The sequence below is a fragment of the Melanostigma gelatinosum genome, assembly GCF_949748355.1.
Source record: "Melanostigma gelatinosum genome assembly, chromosome: 12".
NCBI lineage: Eukaryota > Metazoa > Chordata > Actinopteri > Perciformes > Zoarcidae > Melanostigma > Melanostigma gelatinosum.
This window is the reverse complement of record NC_136645.1, coordinates 9,084,969-9,107,353: the sequence shown is the minus strand read 5'-3', so window position 1 is coordinate 9,107,353 and position 22,385 is coordinate 9,084,969. Positions and strand designations below refer to the sequence as shown.

Genomic DNA, 22,385 nt, shown 5'->3' with positions numbered 1-22,385 from the left:
AGCAGCCCACTAGGTCAAGGTGAGGCAGTGAGAGTTTAGTGTGATTTGTCCTATCGGGATATAGCGACAAACTGCAGGAGGGCGTCCGTCACTGGCAGCACTGTTCTGTGATAGACGCACAAGTCAGCATCCGCCAGGAGGAAACCTAGATGTGAAACAGACAAGACAGGGTGTCCCCTCCTGATGTCACCACCATCAGACCTCCCCTGCCTCCTCAAATCTTCCCTCAGGGTGAATGTGGACTGATGCATGACAGCCACCAAGGGATTTCACCTCTCACTCCCGTGTGTCAAAAGGAATGCGAGACATATACGTTTTTTTGTTTTTTTTGTGAAACTAAAACATGAACATTAAGTTTAAAATAACACGATTTTTTTCGCTGATGATCATCCCTCGTCTTCAGTCCATTTTCCCCTAAATAGATTTTCCAGATGCTCCACCGTAGGTGTTTCTCTGGCCAAAGTTGTGTTTTCTGCATGCCTTCCACTCCACTTATTACCCCCAAAAACCAGCTGGAGGCCAGAGAGGGCCCAATCCATCATCCTCAGTTTGGCCCAGCTCTGAACCTGCTCACAAGAATGGAGCTCTTTCACTTCCCCTTCTCCCCCCCCCCCCCCTTACAGCCCCACAACCCTCCCAAACCAACCAAAAAAAAGCGCCCCCCTAAATTCCACTGCTACACCGAGGTCACTTACCGGCGAAGCAAACCTGAGAAGGGCTCTCTGTTTCCGGCTCAGAAAACACTTTGGCCATTCACATGCGGCTCACTGTTTGGAGATGTGGTAGCCAAAAAAACAACAACAAAAATAAGCATTATGAAATATGGAGTGTGGCTTGGAATCCGATCCTAGGGAAATGTTTGTTGAGTGATGGGATGGAGCACGGTTCAGTTGCTAATGACTCCAGTAAATTTTAAAAGGGAGGCCTTCCATCCTCAAATAGATGGACAAGCTGATCAATAATTCTGAGCTTGGGCCATGATGACAGTAAACGGAAATGGTATTTTAGTGATTGAAAAGTCAATTAGCTGCACACAAATGCAAGACACTAAAAAGCAAAATCAAAATGGCTGAGGAGCAGGGGAACTGTAATGCGATATGTCCGAAGAGAACATTGGCTTCAAGAGGTTTGACAATAGCAATCAATAGCACACGGGCCAGGTACCCGGACACAGCTCAGTTTCTAAAGCGTTCACGTGTCCCCTGTACCCCACAGCATTAACGAGAATGTCTGTAAAACTGTATTTCTGTGTCTTCATTTTGATATCACAATGTATTAAAATGCATGTTTCACCTTCACTCTTGTTGCAGGTTGTCGTATCGACGACCGTCAATGTGGACGGCCATGTCTTGGCTGTTTCTGACAACATGTTCGTACACAACAACTCCAAGCATGGGCGAAGGGCTCGCAGACTCGACCCTTCAGAAGGTACGCCTCCTTATCTGGAGAATGGTAGGCACATTTTTGCATCCTATAATTTGCTACGCTACATTTTCTGATAGTTTCTTTTAGACATCCACCCATTTCACAAATCACACACATAGTTGCTTCTAGTCCCTTTAGAGCTTTTTTTTTATTCCTCCGTCACTTTCATTTTTGCTTCTTAAGTTGCTTTTTGCCTCCGTCACACCTATTGCTGTGCCTTGACTGGAAGTAGTGTGCATCACTCTGTGTTTTTATCATGTCGATAGCACTAATGACGAGGATAATACTCAGGCTAATTCACGATTTTAAAATGTTACACTACTTCCAGTCTACTAATGCACCTACATTTGTCCTAAAAGCTCTTTGTGAAACATGATCAAATTGCTTAAGAATTTGGCTGTGAGGTCAATTTCCTGTCATTGGGTTCTGCAGATTTAGCTGTGAGTGAGCAGAAACAGGGGGAGGAAAGAGAAAGAGAGAAGGGAGGGGGGAGGGAAGGGTGGGTTTGACGGTGTGTGTGTGTGTGTGTGTGTGTGGAGAGGGGGCGGCCTATGAGAAAAACAGAACTTACTGTTTTTCTTCCAACTGATTCCATATGATAGACTGATTGCCTGCTCAGCCAAAAAAGAGAGAAAAGAAGGACCACCAAACCATGGGAAATCCAAAAAGTAAAATGCACTAAACATAACCTTATGACCCTCATGGCCTCCACTCGCAGATGGGAGCACATGCAGCTGAAAGATTGTGGAAAAAAAAAAAAAAAAGGAGAGAACTGACTTGGGCCAATTGTGCAAATTGCTTATCTTCAGATTTCAAGAGCCAATTATGGCTGGGCAAACAGTTTATATACACCACTGACTAAAACAAGCTTCTCTACACATTAATGGGCATTAATGGTTCTATCACCAAAAGCAAATGTAATGTTTAATACAACAACGACTAATAAAAAAAAAGACCAGACAATTAATATATCTCCGTGCTCTCCAGTCCTAGTGGGGGAAAAGCTAATCTATTTGTTTTTGTCTTTATTAATGACTCCTCTACTGGAGAACAAAATCAAATAATTAAAGTCCTGCCCGGAGCACCAAAGTCATTATGTTCTCTGACGTTCTGTTTGTGTGTTTCACGTTTATGACACGATAGGTGTGGATCGCCTAGCAACCAGTTTCTTAATGAGGGGAGCAATTAAAGAGGTTGAGCCCTCGCCTCCATGTTCCCCCTCTCCCATGGGATCCCGTGTGTTTTCGTGTGTCTATGTGTGTGTGTGTGTGTGTGTGTGTGCGCTTGTGTTCTTTACAGGTTACCCCAACCCATCCCTTTCTTCCTCTCTTCACCACACTCTTCAAAGCAGCAGAGTGACGCCCCGTAAAGAAGCTCGTGTCAACCGCCCAGTTGAACACGTCTTTGTCTAATAACTTTAAAGTCACCTTTAACAAACAGACACGGGAGAAAAGAAGGAGCGGTGATACAATGTAATTCAGGCCGTGTCGTCCACAGTGCACTGACAACTAGCAGGCAGACAGACAGCGTGCTTTAAATTAGCAACACATTCTTTCACGGGAGTTCACTGGGCGAGAAGCCTCAGATATGTGCCTGCCTGCCTGCCTGGCTGACTGACTGACTCCCTGTGTGGCTGAAACAGAGAGGCATCCTTCCTCTCAGCCCACACTGCACTTGCACCGATTTGCTCGCAATGGATCAAGAGGTGCTGCCCCCTATTGGCGCAGAGAAGGGATAGCCTGTGATCTGACAGACTGAATATCACCATGTGACATTTTTGTTCACTTGTGTGTACTGTCGCACAACAAGCATATTATGCATTCAGACACGAATGTGCTTTGTGGCTGCTTGTCACTCAAACATGTATAGATTCAGGCTCAAAGGTGCATGAACACGCTCACAAATAGCGGAGTCGTTCACACACAGCGTCACCCCCCACATATGAAAACACACACGAACAGCACCGCAGCGACACACACAGACTCTTTCTCTCACTCACACACACACACACACACACACACGTTCCTGAGCTCAGTTTCACCATTATAGAGCCCCAGACAATATAGGAGACTCAGCATAGAGCCTGCAGCGCCTGCCTCATTTGCATGCCAAGTGGCTGTAATGCTGTTAGGGTTTATGCAATAAAGACAAGTGAATCCAGACTGCTGGGCCTAAGAGGAAGAAAGAGAGGGAGAAAAGAAGGAAGGGGGGGGGGAGAAAGGAGAAAGTGAAGGAGAGAGTATGAGTGAGTGAGAGGCAGAGAGAGAGAGAGAGAGAGAGAGAGAGAGAGAGAGAGAGAGAGAGAGAGAGAGAGAGAGAGAGAGAGAGAGAGAGAGAGAGAGTCAAAGGGAACAGATGGCCCAGGGAGAGGTAAAAGGTATAATCCCATCAGCTGCACTATCAACCGACCATCTGGACATCCCACAGCACAATTACAACACATTTCAGCAGGCAGAACAAAGGACGGCTTCGCAAGGCCACATCAGACCTGTTTGAGTGTCACAATACTAGAGCTGAGACCTCCTCTGCTCAGATCTCGGATCAGTTTTGACGTCCTCTACGGCTAGCCCTAACCACTGAGGAAAAAGATTCGGACGGATCACAGATCGGCTGCCTGAGGTCATTTAAAACAGCAAAGTGAATCTTGAAATAAATTCACTCACACATATAAAACGGTAACAATTTAGCATAAAAAAACCCCCAAAACAAGCTCTGACATATGAATTGAAATGGAGTGAATTTTCCTCTACTGTAGCGCAAAGTTTGTAAAGACTTAGTGATGCAACACCCAGACCGGCAAGCTGGCTCTTTGCGTCCTCATCCGTCCGCTCCTCATGATGCCTATCATCTGCTGAGGGGGCATTGTGCGTGTCTGTCATCAGATCGCCTGCGCTGACTGTGTAATCCACTTCGCCACGGTCCCCATTCAGCACATGCTCCCCTCTCTGTCTGTGCATTGAGACATATGCAAATTTCTAGGCAGAAGGGTGGACGGCTTAGGGCCTCAGTCGCTGCCTCTCCATGGGTCCTTCTGTGTGTGGGAGGGGGCACTGGGATTTCCGAGGTTGCGCGTCTGTGTGTGTGTGTGTGTGTGTGCGCGCGTGCTTGTGTATGCCGGGCGTAGGTTTCAGGCTGCAGCTGCCCCCGAACAGCCACCGTCACCATCAGGCCGCTTTCTTGCCTCCTCCTCCTTCCTGCCCCCCCCCCCCCCTTCTCTCACATCCCCAAAGTCAATTTGTTTACAGTAATTTTGAAGGGTGAATTATTTGCTGTAATCGTCCACACTGATGAAGGTCAGGCCCTTAGAGGGGGGCCAGCATGCCCATAGAGGGTTGGTCCTCTTTCAGACGCTCCGCTTCGCAATTAAGGAAAGCAAATGTCACTCCTCCAGGCCTCACAAATGAAAATCTGTACGAGGTGATTAGCATGAAGTCAACAGCGCCTGTTAAAGTCAGATTCCCTGTAGTACCAATGTGTGTGTGCGCACTTTATGGGCAGGGAGAGAGAGCAAACATGACCTGAACAGACCCAACAGCAAGGCAAACAAAGGGAGATGTCTTGTCGGAGGTGATCCATACAACAATGACCGACTGTGATTTACTTACTGGATGGAAAGGATAATAGAGGTTTAGAACCGAGCTTGTAAAGGAAAAAGGGAACTTGCTCAAATAGTTGCTCACATTTTGAGGACTAGGAAAAAACATGCACAATTCACAGTGTGTTAAAAGATATTGATGGAAATAGATTAAATTTGATATTGCTATTTTATGTCGAGCTGTCATGCGATTTCTGTTGTAAACACGGTGTTGTGCTCAACACCATATTAAGGTAATGCATCAAATGACAGTGAATGTGAGGCACCAGATCACTCAAATTAGATTATAACAGCAACCCGGACTGTTGATGAATGGCAGCGCTACATAGCAGAAGTCATGCCAGATGAAAAGCATTGTAATAAACAATATGAAATGGATTGAATCGATCACAAAGAGAGAGAAAAAAAACAAACCCAAACTCAATCTGAATAATTCACGAGTGCATTTCACGTTATGAAACCTGAAACTACACTCAGTGTGCCTGCACTGTGCTGCATATGCAGAACAAAGGTAATGAAATAATGTGAAGCAGCAAAGCTTTAGCTTGTCATTTCCACTTTATACAGCCCGTATTCTTGACTCATTTAAGACGTGTTCAACTTTGAAATTGTACTGTACATGCGGATGCACGCTTAATCAATTCTGATAGCTGCATTTGCCCTGACACATAATTTGCTCCATCAAATCATTTTCCTTGCGAGCCCGGCGTTTAGCCTTTGTGAAGTGGACCATTTGAAGGGTCTGCTTAACTACACCACTCCAGCGCGCTGATAAATGATTTTGATTCTCATGCCTTAAAGGACAAAATCCATCATTTTCTTTTTTTTTTTTTCCCCAGAGGCAATTTCCATGATTATGTCTTTGTGAGAGAGACATGGTGGTGATACAGTGATGTGTCTATGTGGAAAGAGACATGGGGATGAGTGTCAAAACACAGGTGCTGAATTTGCTCCTCTCTTTTGACTTGGATAAGCAGCCACCCCGTGCATCAAGGCGATCAGCCCGAGTGAGGGATGGACTACCGGAGGAGCCACTGTCATCATCATAGGGGACAACTTCTTCGACGGCCTACAAGTCGTGTTCGGCACCATGCTCGTATGGAGTGAGGTATGATGTACTTTTTTGGAATTGTAGATTTGACTAATATTAAGTGATAGTGTGAAATTCAGCTAGTTAAGAATACAGACTCCCTAGTTTGTTATTACAGAGGTCTCATCATTTCCTTTCCTCTTCCTCTGTCATCTAGCTGATAACTCCACACGCCATCCGTGTCCAGACTCCACCTCGGCACATCCCCGGAGTTGTGGAAGTCACGCTGTCCTACAAGTCCAAGCAGTTCTGCAAAGGTGCCCCTGGGAGATTTGTCTATACTGGTGAGTCAAAACCTCCTCTTCCCCCCCCCCCTCCCTCACTCTGTCTAGCTGGAGCTCCTCTGCACCAAGTACAGGCACTAATAATGAACTAACCAGGGCCCTGCTTGCTGAATGTTAAAAGTGTGAGATCTGCACTGTTAGGGGAAAAAGGTGTTTCGTGGAGGGGCTCCTACAAGTGCAACTCGATCCCCCGCTGACTTGCCGTCATACAAGGGGCGCTGCCAAGCTCTGTTAAACTCAAGCTGTCAGGATATCTCATTCTGCCAATTCCCTTTATCTGCCCTGTTGCGAGACAGATTCTGCTCTCTGCTAATTTGCTGATTTTGTAAAGCAAAATGTGGTTTCATTTTTTTTATGAATCAGATTAGGAAAGCAGTATCCAGGTTAAGTGCATGAGTGAGTCAGAAGCTATTCTCATGTGTGTTCAATAGGAATTCACGGGAGAGGAAGTGTGCAAAGAGACGGGGGAGACGTGAGAGAAGGGGTGTGTGTGTGTCACACTATAAGTAAGGGATCTGATTATCTTGGCTAACAGAGGGAAGTGGTGGTCTTATCTGTCATCATTGGTGAGGAGACAGAGGTTGCGGAGGTCAGAGCCCGTCTGACCTGGAAGCCTCTGTCTGTTCTAACTCTGATGGGCAGAATAAAACGGGGGCGCGTCAAAGCACTCTCACTTCCCCCAGCACCCCCGAGCCTCCAGCACAGCTCTGGCCTTGAGCGCAGCAGAATTGCAAAGGGCCTGGACCCCGCAACCCCCCCCCCCCCCCCTCGGAAACCCCCGTACAGACCCCTCCATCCCGGGGCAGCTGTTTCTCATCAAGTCCCCCCTCTCTCGCTCCCCAAACCACCACTACCACCCCCAGCCATCCGTCCCCTTCTCCTCCAACCGTGCAGTCTGGCCCAGCTCTCCTGCATTTAACCTCCCTAGCAGGAGCGGAGCAGAGGCCAACAAGGCACCGGGATAATGAAACAGGAGTGTACTGTGGCTGCGTAAGCGTATGTGCGTCTGTTTGTGTGAGACTGTGAGAGCGAGCGAGAGGGGGAAAAAAGTGTGTGTGTGCGCGAGTGTGTGCACCGCATAGAGAAGGTGTATAAGTTAAGACATTAATGGCTTCTATAGCACCCTGGTGAAAGTACCAGGTCCCTTAAGAACAGACCCCATTAGTCACAGAGGCTAAGCGGATTGGGATGATTACCATCAGGTTTTACTGGGGAAACGTGTCCCCTTCTCTCTATCTTTGTTGATTTTTCAACCCCCCCCCCCCCTCTATTCTTCCTCCCTGTCTTCGCTGGGTTCCTACTCACTTCCAGTTAGTATAAAGATACAATTACCCCTGGAGGCAACGGTGGTACAATTGATTAGTGCGTTGAATTAAAAGAGAAAGTCACGAATAGACGGGTCCGGCTCCTCCGCTCCGCTATTCCCTGTGTGGCTCACCCTGATTGTACAAGGGTTGACGCTTGAGAGAATGAAACCGTTAAAGAGAGCAGAACGCATAACGCCACAATTAGGTACCACTGATTCCGTATGTACAGTAATTGCTAGGTGAAAGGATGTTAGCTACTTCTCTCCCGACAGTAAAATGCGAACGGGCTGATGCATTGAGCGCAGGAGAGTGGATCATGTATTTAAGAGCGAAACAGCTCATTTCAAACCATAGCTTCTCCTTCTGTGTTACTGCACTTGAAAAAAAGAAAAAAAAATATCGCACTACACGAGCAAATAGGTTTGAAATGACCCACAGTTACAATAGCAAATCACTTGGAACTGAAATGGGCATGCGGTGACACACAGTGCTATTTAGAAGGCACACAATGTTCCGGTGTCATATTGGAGAGCAACATGTGCATATCAAAGGTGTAGTTATCAAAGCATGCGGCTTCAAGCGTGACTCGAGAGCGCGGCTTGAGAGGAGTGCCTTTTTAGACCTTTTTCTTTTTCATGTTGACTCTTCTTGCACCACCACCCTAATTGTGGAGATTTAACTCGCTCAATTTAAGAAATTATCACAAATTACCAAGAGTCAACACAGAGGAGACTGCAGCCAATTCGAACAGCAGAGGGACACGTCCTCACTCGGGTTAGTACCCTGGAACGGCTCCAAAACTCACAATCCATTCTCAGAAAGAGAGCTCCCTGTAATGTATGTCAAATACTCCTGTTGGCATTGACTATTGAATGTTTAAAGCACTAATGAGACAAACAGACATACTATATAAAACTTTAGTAGGCTGTAGTTTACTGACTGCTTCTGTACTGTTATTGGCACACCTTTAAAGGAAAGACATGCCAGCTATTTTTGCTGTATCTCAGTCTGTACCTTTTACCTTCGAACACAATGTTGTCCCTTGGAGCTTGCTTGTCCTCTGTTTAATCCATGTATTGGTTAATCCATTGGTCCAACTGTCCGCAAGGTTGTAGAAAATCAAGAGGAGAAACTCCTGGCTGTACCTAAGGTCAACACTTTATTATACTTTACACTTTATGAAGCACTGCGCTACAACAGTGCATGCTGGTTTGATGAGATGATTTCTTTCAAAAACGTATACATTTTCAGCCTAATTTGCAGCCTCTTAACCTTTTTACTGCATTGTTACAGTGCGATATGAAAGAGTAAGTCATAAATAAAAACGTTGACCGCACAATTCATCCAATTTAAGCTCCTAATTGCATCAGAGCTTTTGGTTTTCTATCTTGGCCAAGTTTCCACGAGAGCTCCCCTCCAGGGGCAACGATGCAGGCCCTTGGTAATATGGTTCTGCAAGCAGTCCTAACACACTCAGCCACTATTTATCCTAATCAGTGACATCCACATAACCAGGATTGCTTAAAATGAACCCCTTCCGCGCCCCAGAAAACGCACATTTACCGGGACCCCATTTGTCATGGGTAAATTGAGGGTCAGTAAACTTCGCCTGTATCCTCCAGTGGGGATCCAGGACATGCATCATAACGTTAGGAGAGAATGATTGGCGAAGGCGAGCTGTCACACATTTGTCAGGGGGAAGGGAACATTATTTGCTAATTTCCCAAGCTGGGCACTGACAGGGTGCTTCGTCTTCAGACCTTTGGTGACCAGCATGGCTTCCCAGCTATTAGTACAAGTCAAGTGTTTTTTTTTTCTTTTCTCCTCCTCCTCACTGTAAAGCAGCAGTAATAGGAGCCACTCGTTCGACCTCACACGATAGCAGCATACTGGGTGAAGGATTTTTGGATGGAGTAGATGCCCCATACAGTGAGCTGCTCTTGCCAGGCCTTAGTTGAGGCCAGACAGCCTTGAGGGCTGATGGATCACAAACTTTCCTTGTCAAGGTGACGCTATCGACTCCACTGCACCAAAATCTGACAAAATGGGTATGAGGCAGTCATTCATCAACATAAGGACAAAGGGGTCATGTGTGCTTCACTCAATACTGCTGGAGATCAAGAAATGTCAGCCCTGTAAGGGATGGAAAAGGAAGATGCTCATTGTGCAGGAGTAAGGTCTCTTTTTAGTGAAGCTTCAACTACAATGTCTTACTCCATGAAGGTCAAAAACATCTCTTAACTCCTATGTCTTTACACCCCAAATGAAACCTCAGTGCAGCAAATCGTATATGTAAATAGTGGTTTCCAGCTTTTTCTAAATTAAACTCACTTCCTGTTGAAAGAGGAACACAACTGCTATGTAGCCTTCGCCCCCCCCCCCCCCAAAACGAAATAAACAAACACAGACGTCTTTATCGGAGCACATCAGATAGGGCCTTGTGCTGTTGGGCCAGTGAATCGGGCCCGTCCTTACGTCTCCTCTACGCCCTGCTGCCACTTTGAAGTCCCAGACTCAGAAGCTGATCAGATGGAGAGCTTCCTTTTCATTTCCTGTCCTGCAGGGTTGGGTTTGGTACTTGGTTGGCTGCTGGTCAGTGACGGGGTGTGGCCTGCAGCAAAGATATGCTACAATCAAAGTCATTCACAGAGGTATGTAAACAGATCAGTTTTAGAGGAGGACTCGCAAACGCACACCAAATGCTTCATACAAGCATCGTGAATTTAAAGTATCTAAATCTACTGCACAGCATTTCAGATTTGAGACACTTTGAAATGTATCTGCAGATCCTTTTTTTGTTGTAAAGTCACCCTGCAGTACGAACTGCTGCAAGTACGGATGAAATAGGCATTTATAAATGTCATCGCCACAGTCAAGAGGGTTGTAACCAGTTGGCACAACAGTTTTAGCACGTGTCAAAGCATGTTACCCACTAGCCCTATCCCCATACCTGCCTGTCTCATTACAACTCTGGTATTTAGCACCAGCTCCGCAGGAGTGGCGCAGACACTCGTTACCAAGTTAGATGGGCCCGGTTTGAAGGCCTTGTGAGCTTGTGTGGAGCGCGACAAGGTTCCACGGAGGAAGGTCCTCGTGTCCAATTAGAGGGCTGACGTGACACGTGCTCGCACTCCCCCACTGTCAGCTTGTCAGGTAGGCTTTGAGAAGCACGCTGTGGCATTATTCCACAGCGTGTTATCAGCAAGTGACCTGTGAAATCCAGCTCCGGGAAATTGATTGAAATAAGCACTTGCAGTTGAGCATGTATTTTCCTCCATTACACCTCACTGTGAAACGTATTGTGGGTATCTTTCGAGAGAGAAATAAAAGTATGGTGGTGTGTTTTTTTTGTCTCTTCGTAAGAATGGTATTCATTGATTTAATTTTAATTGGACCCACTTTTTGTCCCACAGTATCGTTAGAGGTCTGTTTTGTAATGGCTCTTAAAATGGATTGTCCTCAGTAAGTCACAGCATCAGTCCTTTGCCACAGGAAAGACAGACAGAGGAGGCAGGGAGGGGGGCTCTTGATAGACGAGGATCTTTCCCCTCCTCCTCCTCCTCCCTCTCCCTCCTCTTCTTGCCCCATTTTCAGTATGATCCACACCCAACGGGCTTTAAAAGTACTCCACACACCCCTCCTCCTCCGCTGCCGCCTTTTGATTGAAATTCATCGGCAAGTTTATTGAGAAATGAATGAGGGAGGCAGCACGGTATTGACTTTGAGAGGAAAACACAACTCATCTTGAATGAGGGGGAAAAAGCGGCCGTAATTTAGCCGCCATCGATCTGCGCCCCGTCCATGTATTGATCTTCATTTTACAATATTAATTTGCGCTTGCAATCAGCTGTGAAGGGAACCCATTTGATTTCTGTTGGCCGGTAATGTGTGAAAGTCCGCCGTCGTCCTCAGAGAAGTGGCACACATACTTTAGACGTCATCTAAGAGGATTGAACAGGTGTCTTTGGCCCTTTCTAATAACACAGCCGATATGAAGGGAGTCTGAAATTATGGATGTGCAATCTGTAACATTGCTCCCTTTTAACCGTGTTAATTACATTTTATCTGTTACAGGAGCAATATCTGCTGGAGACTGTTACTGTCTTGGGTTTTTTTTTTTCATCTGTATTGGCTCAAAGTTCATGAAATTTCAATGAACATTGATCTGTCTCCATTGATTTATCCTAACTGCAGATCTTTGAAATTTTAATTTCCTGTTCATCTTGAGACTGCTGGAGATGGAATCACTCAGTGGTAACTGGCTGCAGTGGATGGAGATGATATGGTCAGTGGTGAAACAGATGAGGTTTGCTCTGCGTGGGTTTGCTGTGAAAATTCCAATTTGGCTTGCTTTTCTTTTTTTTTTTTAAAGATGGTCCGTACATCTGCATGCGTGTTTTCTATTCTCTCAACCCTTAAATATATCGACCGTGGAGCAGTAGCATGACCTCTGGTTATCGCACCTTCCCTGTATATGCACAGAATTCAATTTGAACTCCTTCCAGTAACACTGAGAAGACATTCACTTCTTAAATGTCTCCGGTCGACACGACTACAGAGCACATCGGCGAGACGAGGTCATTACGTGAGCTGATGCTTTTCTGAACTGCATCCATCTAACAGACCGCAGGTGCCTAGAAGGCTCCAGTTAGACTGTTTGACAAGTCACAAATGCAATAACACTTGAATGAACTTCTGCCTGTGCTGTTTATCTGTCTCCCCCTTTCCAACTCCCACTCCACCTCTAATTTGTGTTAAGGGGAAAGAAAAAAATAACTGCTCAATGGTGTAGGAGGAGTGGAGATAAGCTCGAAGCAGTTAAGTATAATTAGCGAAAGTAATAGCTGGCAAATGGCAACAAGGCTAGGTTTTTATCTCCTGGAAAGATAGAGTTATCGTAATAAGCTGTAATGGCTGGCAGGAATGCTAGTACTCGGTGCAAGCCTCCATTCAGGCTCATAGACTTAACAAGGAACAATTTCCCTTAAATTTACTGCTTTGCGCAAACATTTCCCCATGTTTATGCCCAGATACTGTAAGTCAATACATGTGTCCAATCCACTTCCACATAGACCGGGGGCACACAGTAGTGTATTGCCAAGTAAGCACTTCTGGCTGCCAACGTCGGCCATGTTACACTGTTCCTGTAGAGCGGTTACTCATGTCCTATTTCTAGAGAACATGGAGAAGGAGCAGCGGACCACACTCAGATGCCATGTACTCGCCATCCACTCTACATTTTAAGTGAAGTGGCTAGCTGGGGCGGCTAAAGGAGCTCTCAGAGAAAATGTGTTTTAGGAGCGTGAAAGGACGGGAGCGATTATGGCGACAGATCAAAATAAGATTGGGGAAGTGCACATTCCAGGCAGAGGAATTTTACTGAAGCCCTGCCATGGATGCACGTGCGCATGCGTGATATTGAAAATTGGAAATGATACGGCCACAGCTGCACAGCGAGTCATGCATTCCATTTATTCATATTCTGAAACATGATCATTTACTCTCTAGAGTGAGAAAATGAACTGAAATATTCATAAAAAAATCTTGTGAACCTCCATGTGGAGGGAGCAAGTCTCTTTGTCAAGAAATCAGTTGGCATGCTCCTTCAAATAAGTCTTTTAGTTGCCAGCCGTACATTTAAAACATATTTGCAGTCACTTTGTTGTCTCATTACTTTTGTTAAATGCTAATCATCTCTGGAGTAAAACCATGGAAACAAACATGTGAACAATTATATCTCTGTATATGTGCCGCGAGCGGGGTATACGATGTAAGTGTTGTAATTGAACAAAGTACGCAACCTGTCTCAATCAGAACAGAAAATGATAGGAAATGAAAATTCTATTCGTCCATAATGTTCCCTTGGCCCCCCTTCCCATGTGCTCTTCATCTCTCCTGCAAAGTATTCAAATGCAAGCCCTGCCTTACCTCCCTGTGTCTCTTTTTCTCTAATTATCCATGAGGTCAGTAAGCAAAATGGGGAAGAAGCCAGGAGATCAATACAAATTATCCCTGAGCAAACCAGTGCTGACAGTTTGAATTGCAGCATATGTTTACCCAAAATCAGGCAATTTATCTTAATATCAGGCGAGTAATGCAGCAGGGGTGAGGGGTCACACAATCTCTCCACCTCATAATTACCCGCCTCTAAAACAGGAAAGTGGTATTGATTGGCCGCGAGCCGGGAAGCGGGCGTGACTGGAACGTGCGACCCCCCCCCCCCCGCGCCTCCCCACCAACCCCTAACATACCTCCCCCCCCCCCCAGTTTCCCCCCACCTTCCTCGGTCCCTCCTCCCCTTGGCTAGACTCCCCACCCAGTGCAGGATTTATGGGATGTGTGTGGAGGGTTTCATGTTTCCTTGCAGCGACTGAGACCCCTTACAGGAGGGGTAAGGGAGGGGGACACGCTCCTTCCACCCCCTCACCCACACCCCCACACCCCTGTCACCATATTGTGTTGGAAGGACGAGAAGGGCCAAACTCATTTTGGCATGCATGGAGTCATGCAAGGGCAGAGCAGCTAGATTTGCCTGTTATAAGCTTTAGAAGAGAGCAAAGTTTACGACAGAGTGTGAAGACGGAACACAATGATGAACCAAGGATTAAAAGAGATGCAGGGTGAAGAGGCGGGAGCAAAAATGGGGAGAAAGGCTGCTGTCAATGTGTGTGGTATGAGAAAAAGTGAGAGGAGAAGACCCAATGACTTGTAAAAGCTCCGCAGATGAAAGAAAATCTTTGCCGGGAAGAAATAATGTGCAGAGCGATCGGCTGAATACACACATAACACATTTATTGTCCGGATTGAATATAAGTGCTCAGTGTATAGCATCAGCAGCTCTTACAGGATTATTGACATTGTCTGTGTCTGTCTGCACCAGTGTACATGCTATGACTACAAAACTGTCAACTCATCAACTGACAGCACCGTTTAGCGCTAATGCAAGTCTCCATCAGCTGTCAAAAACATTTGCATGAAATCAATAGCAGATGGCGGTCTGTGTCACCAATTTCATTACGCCGGGGTTGTTACAAAGATCATCTCCATGATAGATGAGATGGCGACACGTCGACATGTGGAGATCATGCCTGACGCTTGGACTGCGGCTGCAGAACACTGAGCCATGTGCTAAACCTACGCCGAGACAAGTTTAAATGTAATCCTTGACACATTTAAATTCCTCCATATGCAGGCATTTAATCACTGCATATAAACCTTGAAAACTGCAGGACAAAAACAATGCAGTGTAAACTGTTCTATAAGGGGACAGGATACCCTACCCTCCAAATCACATTCGTCATAAACGGCCCACATTTAAAGTGGGGCATCATTATCATTGGAAAGGCACATCAAACAGAACACACCTCTCCCAACTTAGGTCTCGTCCTGTACTGTACGTCTCTCCGGCTGTGTTCCCAGCATGCCTGGCGGGTTGTGTAGGCCCCAGCTGAGGCAGAGGACAGGAGAGCGTGATGTATCACCCTGAGAGAGCCCACTGACAGCCTCTGATGATGGATGGCCTGATTATGGAGTGCTTTTTACACATACACAATTTACATCACACTGAGCAGCGGGGTCTGGCAGGGCTGCCGTGAACATACACTCTCTCAGCCGGGCACGTGCACACACACACACACACACACACGCTTGTGTGTGTACACATGTACGGGACCGCCAGAGTGCATAGATAAGAAAGGGGGTGGAAATAACAAAAGAAAGGGGGCAAATTCCTTGCTACAGCCTTGTCATGTACGATCAATACGGCAGATCAATCCTTTATTAAGGAGAAGACGGCGTTCCCCCACATTGCGAAGCGGACCTTTGTCGTTCCGGGACGCATGATGACATGTCAAATCAGATTTCCAGCAGTGTATGTTGTTGTGGCGTGGGGGTTATTCAGGTGTGCCGAGCCATTAGGGCTGAATACCTCTGTATTTGCAAGCTAGATCCTTGCTATCGATGAGCACCTCGCATTGTCCATGCTTGAACACATAATTGCTCCATTTGATCACGGTCCAGCCGGCAATTACTGTATTCAGGTTTTGGCAGAAGTGGTGCATGTGTTTCGATTGTATGTGTGTGTGTTGGTACATGACCGCTGCACAGTATGTATGCGTGAGTATGTACAGTGTGTGTGTGTGTGTGTGTGAGAGCATGCTTGCATGTGTATTTAGATGTTAGGGAACAAAAGAAAGAGTGAGACACATGAATGTTCATTTTCCTGCCGTGACTCCCCGGCTCGTGCTTCAGTGGCCCTGCCTGCGTGTGTGTGTGTGTGTGTGTGTGTGTGTGTGTGTGTGTGTGTGTGTGAGTGTGTGAGAGAGAGAGAGAGAGTGTGTACGGGGGGGCGTTCGCTTGCTTTCACATTCTCTGGTGTTCAGCAGGTTCAGCGAGCTGTGCGGTGTTAATGCTGAAATTACATGCTGAGTAATGAGTGATGGGCCAAATTACAGGCTGAACAATGAATAGAGGCAGGCAGCTCTTATTAGTCTCCATAGAAAGCCATTGATTTATGAAGCGCCTTGCTCGGCGGAGTTACTCTCCTGAAAATGATATCTACATTGAGAAGTGATGTTCTCTATTAAGTCGTTCCTTCCCCCCTTTATGCTGCTCTCCTCCTTTCCTCCCCTCCTCCCCTCCTCTGCCCTCCCTCCCTCGCCTTGTCCTGCCTACGAGTGTGCACATGATTGTTTAGAATCAGGCGGAGCTGTAAGGAAGCCTTCAATTACCCATTAGGACTGTCAAGACATAAAATGCCCTGCTCTCACCAAAGTCTGGGTTATGATTCATTTACTTTGTGCCTCTGATTCATCGCCCAATATGCCTCATGCCCCAGATTACTATTTGAGGGGTGGAAGAGATTAATGGCTCCATGGGATCTGCCGCCGTATTTCACGGGCCCAGTGTTGCAGTACAGTTGGTGCAGAAGGGTGAAATGACAGCAACTTACACTAGATCAATGTGTGGACAGCCTTTCACAGATTATTAAAGCTCGGTTAGATTAAAAGACCCCCGCGATGTAGTTTGCTGTAGTCAATATTCTTAAGCAGATAAAAAGAGGGAGGGTCCCTCTGAAGGATTCTCAGAGCGATGTAGGTCATCACGGCTGTTAATGGAATGACACAAGTGTCAGAGGAACCCGTGTCAGTCTCCATCACTTGCCCCCCCCCCCCCCCCGGACGTTTCATAAAACATCCTCTCACCCCAGAGGTCTCTTTAAAATTAGGCATTCTGAAATGACTTTTGTTCCGTAAACTCCAACAGATTTCTCAATTAGTTTCTTCCTCTCTCTGGCAAAATTAGCCCTGAAATGATTCTAATTTTTCACCCCCCCCCCCTCCTCCCCCTTTTCTTTCTTTCAGCCCTAAATGAGCCAACCATCGACTATGGTTTCCAGAGGCTGCAGAAGGTCATCCCCAGACACCCCGGCGATCCTGAGAGGTTACCAAAGGTCGGTACACAGTCTCTCAGCAGCGCAGACAATCACAGAGCAGCAACGCGACAGCGCCGTCTGGCTGATAACGCCTTAATACCCTGAATGTGACAAATAAACAAAACAACATTACCATCAAGGCAGAGCACTGTGACCCCAAAACCGTAACAGCTTTGCTTCACATGTGTGGCTTACCCACTAACCAGCGTGGTAATGGTATTGGTTTTGTGTGGGGAGAGAGGCGTAAACTCTCTGTGTGGTAAAATAGCTCAATCAGGCGTTTTCCTCTCCAGTAGTCTGTGGAGATGGTAATCTGGTCAGAAACGACATCTGCACCCTCATTACCCCACTCATGTTTTCCTTTCATTTTCTGCAGCTCGATTTGGTTTAATCTTTTGTTTACAGAACCCTGTGCCGTAAACCCCCTCGTCTTACTGCAGCTAATAGACAAAGACTGCATGCTATTATGCTTTGGCTTTCTTATTGTTTTCTCTTGAACCTGGGTGAAGACGTTGAAAGCCACATCACTTTTAGACACACTAGTGTGGCACATAAATCGGATGCCAGAATGAAACCATGAAAACTAAGGTGCACATGTTCTTTTTTTCTTTTCACTCCGCTGCAGAAACTCTTTGATTCTTTTACTTTTTTCATCCCTTTGATTCTCTTGCTCTCTTCATTTCCTATTGATAAAATCTAACTGTGTGTTTTCACTAATTGCCACCCTGCCAGTAACCATTTCGGTGACTGACGTTCCAGATGTGTCAAGTGTAATAATATAACTGATTACTACATTCAAAACCCCTTGGCATGTGGTGGCCACCTCAGAGTTTTAATAATACTGTAAAACCTTTTAAGACCTTATCTATTAAATCCCAGCATGCAACACAGCAATATCATTAACGTCCAACGGACAATTTAATAAAGAACAGACTGTGTGGTAGCCATAGACGTTTGACCAAGGCAATGTGGAGAAATGGAACATCACAGCGAGTCCCTGGTTCAGTATATGAAGTGTTTCAATTAGAGTTAGTCCCTGTGGAGACAGGAAACAACACCTAGACATGAAATGTTGCTCTAATTTCAACTGTAAACGTAGACCAAAAGGTAAAGCACACTTGCCTTTAATATCCACATGGCTTTCACTATCTCCGCAGGCATCACTGGTCAATCTAGATACACTGTTTCAATTTCATAAAGTCACAGTGTCTTTGTGACATCCACATCTTTGGAACAAAGCGAGCAACACTGTTAAACACAGCTTTTTTTTTTTTTTTTTATCATAGCAAAACCTGACTTCTTTCCTGGAATACAAAGCGTTGCCAGATAGATTTTGACACTGAACCTAAGATTAGTTTCCTGGGTTTGCATACACTTAATATAGCACGGTCTCCCGGCCTTTGCATGAAACAATCACAGAGTGAGATGAAACCCTGCACTTCCAATAAACAACATAAATATTTGATTTGCTCTCTAATGGACCCAAATATGGGGTTCAGGGGGCATGTAAATGATCCCACCAAGTGATTCGTCATTGTTAAGCTTGCCATCTGAGGGTCAGCTCACGGGGTCAAAAGCACATTCCCAATAAAAACAGCCCGCGGCGAGCCGACGCTTGCATGTACATTTGGAATGAGAACAGAAACAGCATATAGAGAACAGCCATTACAGGGTGCAGGTGAGGTAGGGAGACTCTATAAAAAGAAGATAAAGCTGGAGGACGCGCGGTGTGCATTAGCAGAAAGGCAAATCGACACCAGGTCCACTCACCGCCTCAAACCGCCCCCCCCCCCCTCCCATGACTTCACCCTCCAGTTGATAATATTACTGCGCTATATTGATTTCCACCAGCCTTCTCCCTGGGACCAGTAAGACACGTGGTAATTGTAAGGAGACAGAAAGCCAATATGGGAGTGCTCATGGATAGCAAGGGATGCACGCTAATATTGTTGCTACACAGAGAAAAAATAAAAGGGGGGGAAGCTGCCTCTGATTGAAGTTTACCTCGTAATTCTAAGACAACATCGTAGATGACAGTCTGACCCTGTGGGAGGAGTGGAGATATAAAAATCCAATGCAAAGTCCAGGGTGAATATGAAAGTAATAAGTGTGAGCAGTCAAGTGATGAGAAAGGAGATTGGTTTGCGGGCATCGCGTTAAGTGAAGAGAGACTTTGGAATTCACCCTCCTTTTTAAGATCTTGTTATAAAACAATTTTCTATTCATAATATAAAAAAGACAATTTATAATACCATTTTGTGCCCTCTGGCAGTAATGGACAAATAGACTGGATATCACATTATATCACACTCAATTTCTCTCTTCTGTAACAAATTAGATTCATTATGAAATTAAAAGTGGAAACTCAATATTGTTTTATTATTAAGCTGATTGCTTTGGATTCCTTTCTTTCCTCCCAAAATGAGCATAAGCCCATTCTTTTCCAATTCTTTGCGTAATCCACAAGGAGAAAATATTACAAATGTGTTCATGTCAAGCAATTACCCATGTATTTAAATGAATCTCTCTTCCTGTGCTCTTTGAAGTACCTTCATCTAATGGCCCTATGCTTCTAAATGCATTCATTACCTCAGGCTAGAGCTAACAGAGTAATTGCCTTACAGTTTTATAATGGCATTAGCACTCCAAGCTACATAACCTAGGCCCTCTTTTATTAACTGTGATAATATAAATACAACATCCATGTTAATCTAGTGCTGGAAGAATCACGTTCGGGGCCCGTTTTAGACCACTTCTCCTTATTGTTAGATATTCTTTATAGCACATCATTTGTTATGGCTTCCTCTCACTTTTTCTCGGCATTAACACACAAAAAAAAAGAAGAAAAAGCAGCCTCTAAATCTGAGGTGATTTGTCATTTGAGCAGCCCCATTTAAGCAGTTGTTGAACACGGGACCTTTATGCAAAGCAAGGCAAACAATAGCAGAAATCTGTCACGCATTTGTCACAGAACAACAGAAATCATTTGAGGCCTTTAATTGTTTCAATTTAACATGGTGTGTTCTGATATGTCTCCATGACAAGAAAGCCAATTACACTTATGCTGGAGTAGTATTGAGATTTACATGGAAATGCCCTCAGAACACTATTCCGTGTTAATCGCATTCACAGCGTGAGCCGACATGCATGAAAGCGTCTCGTCAGAAGAAAACAAACTTCTTCCTTGATTGGGTGCAGCACTTCTCATCATCCTCGGATATGACTAGGCTGCACTTAAGCATAGCCTTGCGAGTCAGCTTGGTTAGTTAAGACACCACGCGGTAAACGACAGATTAAGGATGAGAGGCAATATCGTTTTCTCTCCTCCCTTCTCCAAGCTGTCCTTATGTCACTGCTGCAAAGTACCATATGGACAAGGAGGGAGAGGACGTTTCACAGAGAATGAAACATGGCTTGCGAACGCGACAGTCTTAATTGCTTTAATTGTTGTTTAAAATTGAGAGCCATGTAGGAGATCTTGAAATATGATAGGATAGATTATTGGTAATTATTAACTGCAGACAAAAAGAAAGAAAACCACTTTATCTCACTCGGCAAGAGAGAGAGAAATCTGTTCTGCCTGATGAGAACACATCAAGACAGCTGGTCCTCTCATTTAGTCTACCTGCCTCACGACAACCATAATTCTTTATTTGTATGCAAACTAGATGCATGCAACGTTGAGCATACACACCAATTTCAGAGGTAAATGCCCATTCTAAGAGCCACCCATCCGGTAACTTGGGGTGGATTAAGCGATATGTTTCTATAAGAGAGCATGGCATACGCTGGAAGTGGCTTCTACAGTGATTCATCTTGATAAATCAAGGACTGCGGTAGATATGCTCCTCAGGATGAAAGGGCCCATACACACACTCCGTAAACACTACATACGCTGTGCCTCGGAAAGGCAGGCCAAGTCTTGGAGGCCGCTGTTTGAAGGCGCGAAGGCTGTGTTTACATTCATTTACGGCAGCTGCCGTCTTAATCCCACGCTGCTATTGCCAAGTGATGGAACACTTCAGACAAATTACCGAGGCCCGCAAAAGAAAACACGCCGAGTGTGGGAAGAAAACAAGCGCCATCTGAGATGTTTCTGGTGACAGATTTGCATTGCTTTTAACCAGGGTTCTAACAGCACAGTCGACAAATCTCTGCTTTACAGCAGGTGACAACAAGCGAGCATTTTTAAAAACACACGCAACAGTCGTGTCTGCAATTTGCCTTTGTCAGATTAAATGCACTCCAAAAGGAGACGAGGGTTTTCATAGAGCATATTGCCCTCTGTATTATAGAAAACAAAGGGAGCAGTCTGGTTGCTTGAGAGGGATTTAATTGTAAGTGCTGAATTCAGAGAGCAGATAAAGACACACCAATGGGCCAAACCCCACCTAGCTGGAAGCCCGAAACAGTGGGGGGAACGGGATCCGGGGCCAACTCATTTTCAGTGTTAAGAGCCAAAGCAACACAGCTAATCCGCATTGTCAAGCGGGGGCAAGCATGCAGACATGGATAAGACCACATCCTGAGCATCCGTGTCCCCAAGGCACAAGCACCCAGCTCTTGCTGGATGGGAAGTCATTTGTGCAGTCCTTTGCAACAGCCAGTCAAAGAGGTTAATTGAAAAATTCCTTAATGTCATTACAACAGAACTAGATTAACCCAGAGCTAATTCACTTTATTGTTCTGAAGAGAGGGGACTCGGCGCTGAACTCCAGAGCAAACGTGAAGCCCGGAATCAGGGTTGAGGTGTTGTTTTTAAAGGACTATGCCAGTTTAATTAAGATAGGGAACATTATTCACTGCTCTGCATGGTTGGAAGTAGCAAAGTGGTAGCGCCGTATAAAAGCAGCACCGGAGCCTCTTGAGTCAGGGTGGCTTGTATTTAGGCCGTTGAATATGTAAACATTTGGAAAGCTCTCCACGACCCTGCTGCGGAAAGTTGTTTCTGATATTGTTTGCTGCTGTACGGAACACTGGGGTCTTAACCGTGATCTGTTCGGGTCTTAACATTTCCTCTTTCTTGTTTTCCTCATCAGGAGGTGCTACTGAAGAGGGCGGCTGATCTCGTTGAAGCCCTGTATGGAATGCCCCACAACAACCAGGTATGTATCCGCACAGCTCTGCTAAAGAACGTACGGATAGTATAACCGAAGGGTATTTTCATCACTATATCTGGAACAACGTAGGCTTCATGCCTACAGTTAACCATACAGCCACGAACACATGCATCATAGCAACAGCGGCAGCT

The 22,385-nt window shown here is 45.5% G+C and overlaps 1 protein-coding gene across 2 annotated transcripts in view; it reads left to right on the top strand.

The window, feature by feature from the left end:
• LOC306785266 (transcription factor COE3) overlaps positions 1 to 22,385 on the top strand; it is a 65,920-nt gene that overhangs the window by 40,220 nt on the left and 3,315 nt on the right. For both annotated transcript variants that reach the window (XM_079279571.1, XM_079279570.1), the window contains exons 8-12: positions 1,311 to 1,428; positions 5,995 to 6,128; positions 6,268 to 6,394; positions 17,064 to 17,152; positions 22,174 to 22,239. In XM_079279571.1, coding sequence (XP_079135697.1) covers positions 1,311 to 1,428; positions 5,995 to 6,128; positions 6,268 to 6,394; positions 17,064 to 17,152; positions 22,174 to 22,239 — 534 coding nt within the window. The remainder of the gene's footprint in view (positions 1 to 1,310; positions 1,429 to 5,994; positions 6,129 to 6,267; positions 6,395 to 17,063; positions 17,153 to 22,173; positions 22,240 to 22,385) is intronic.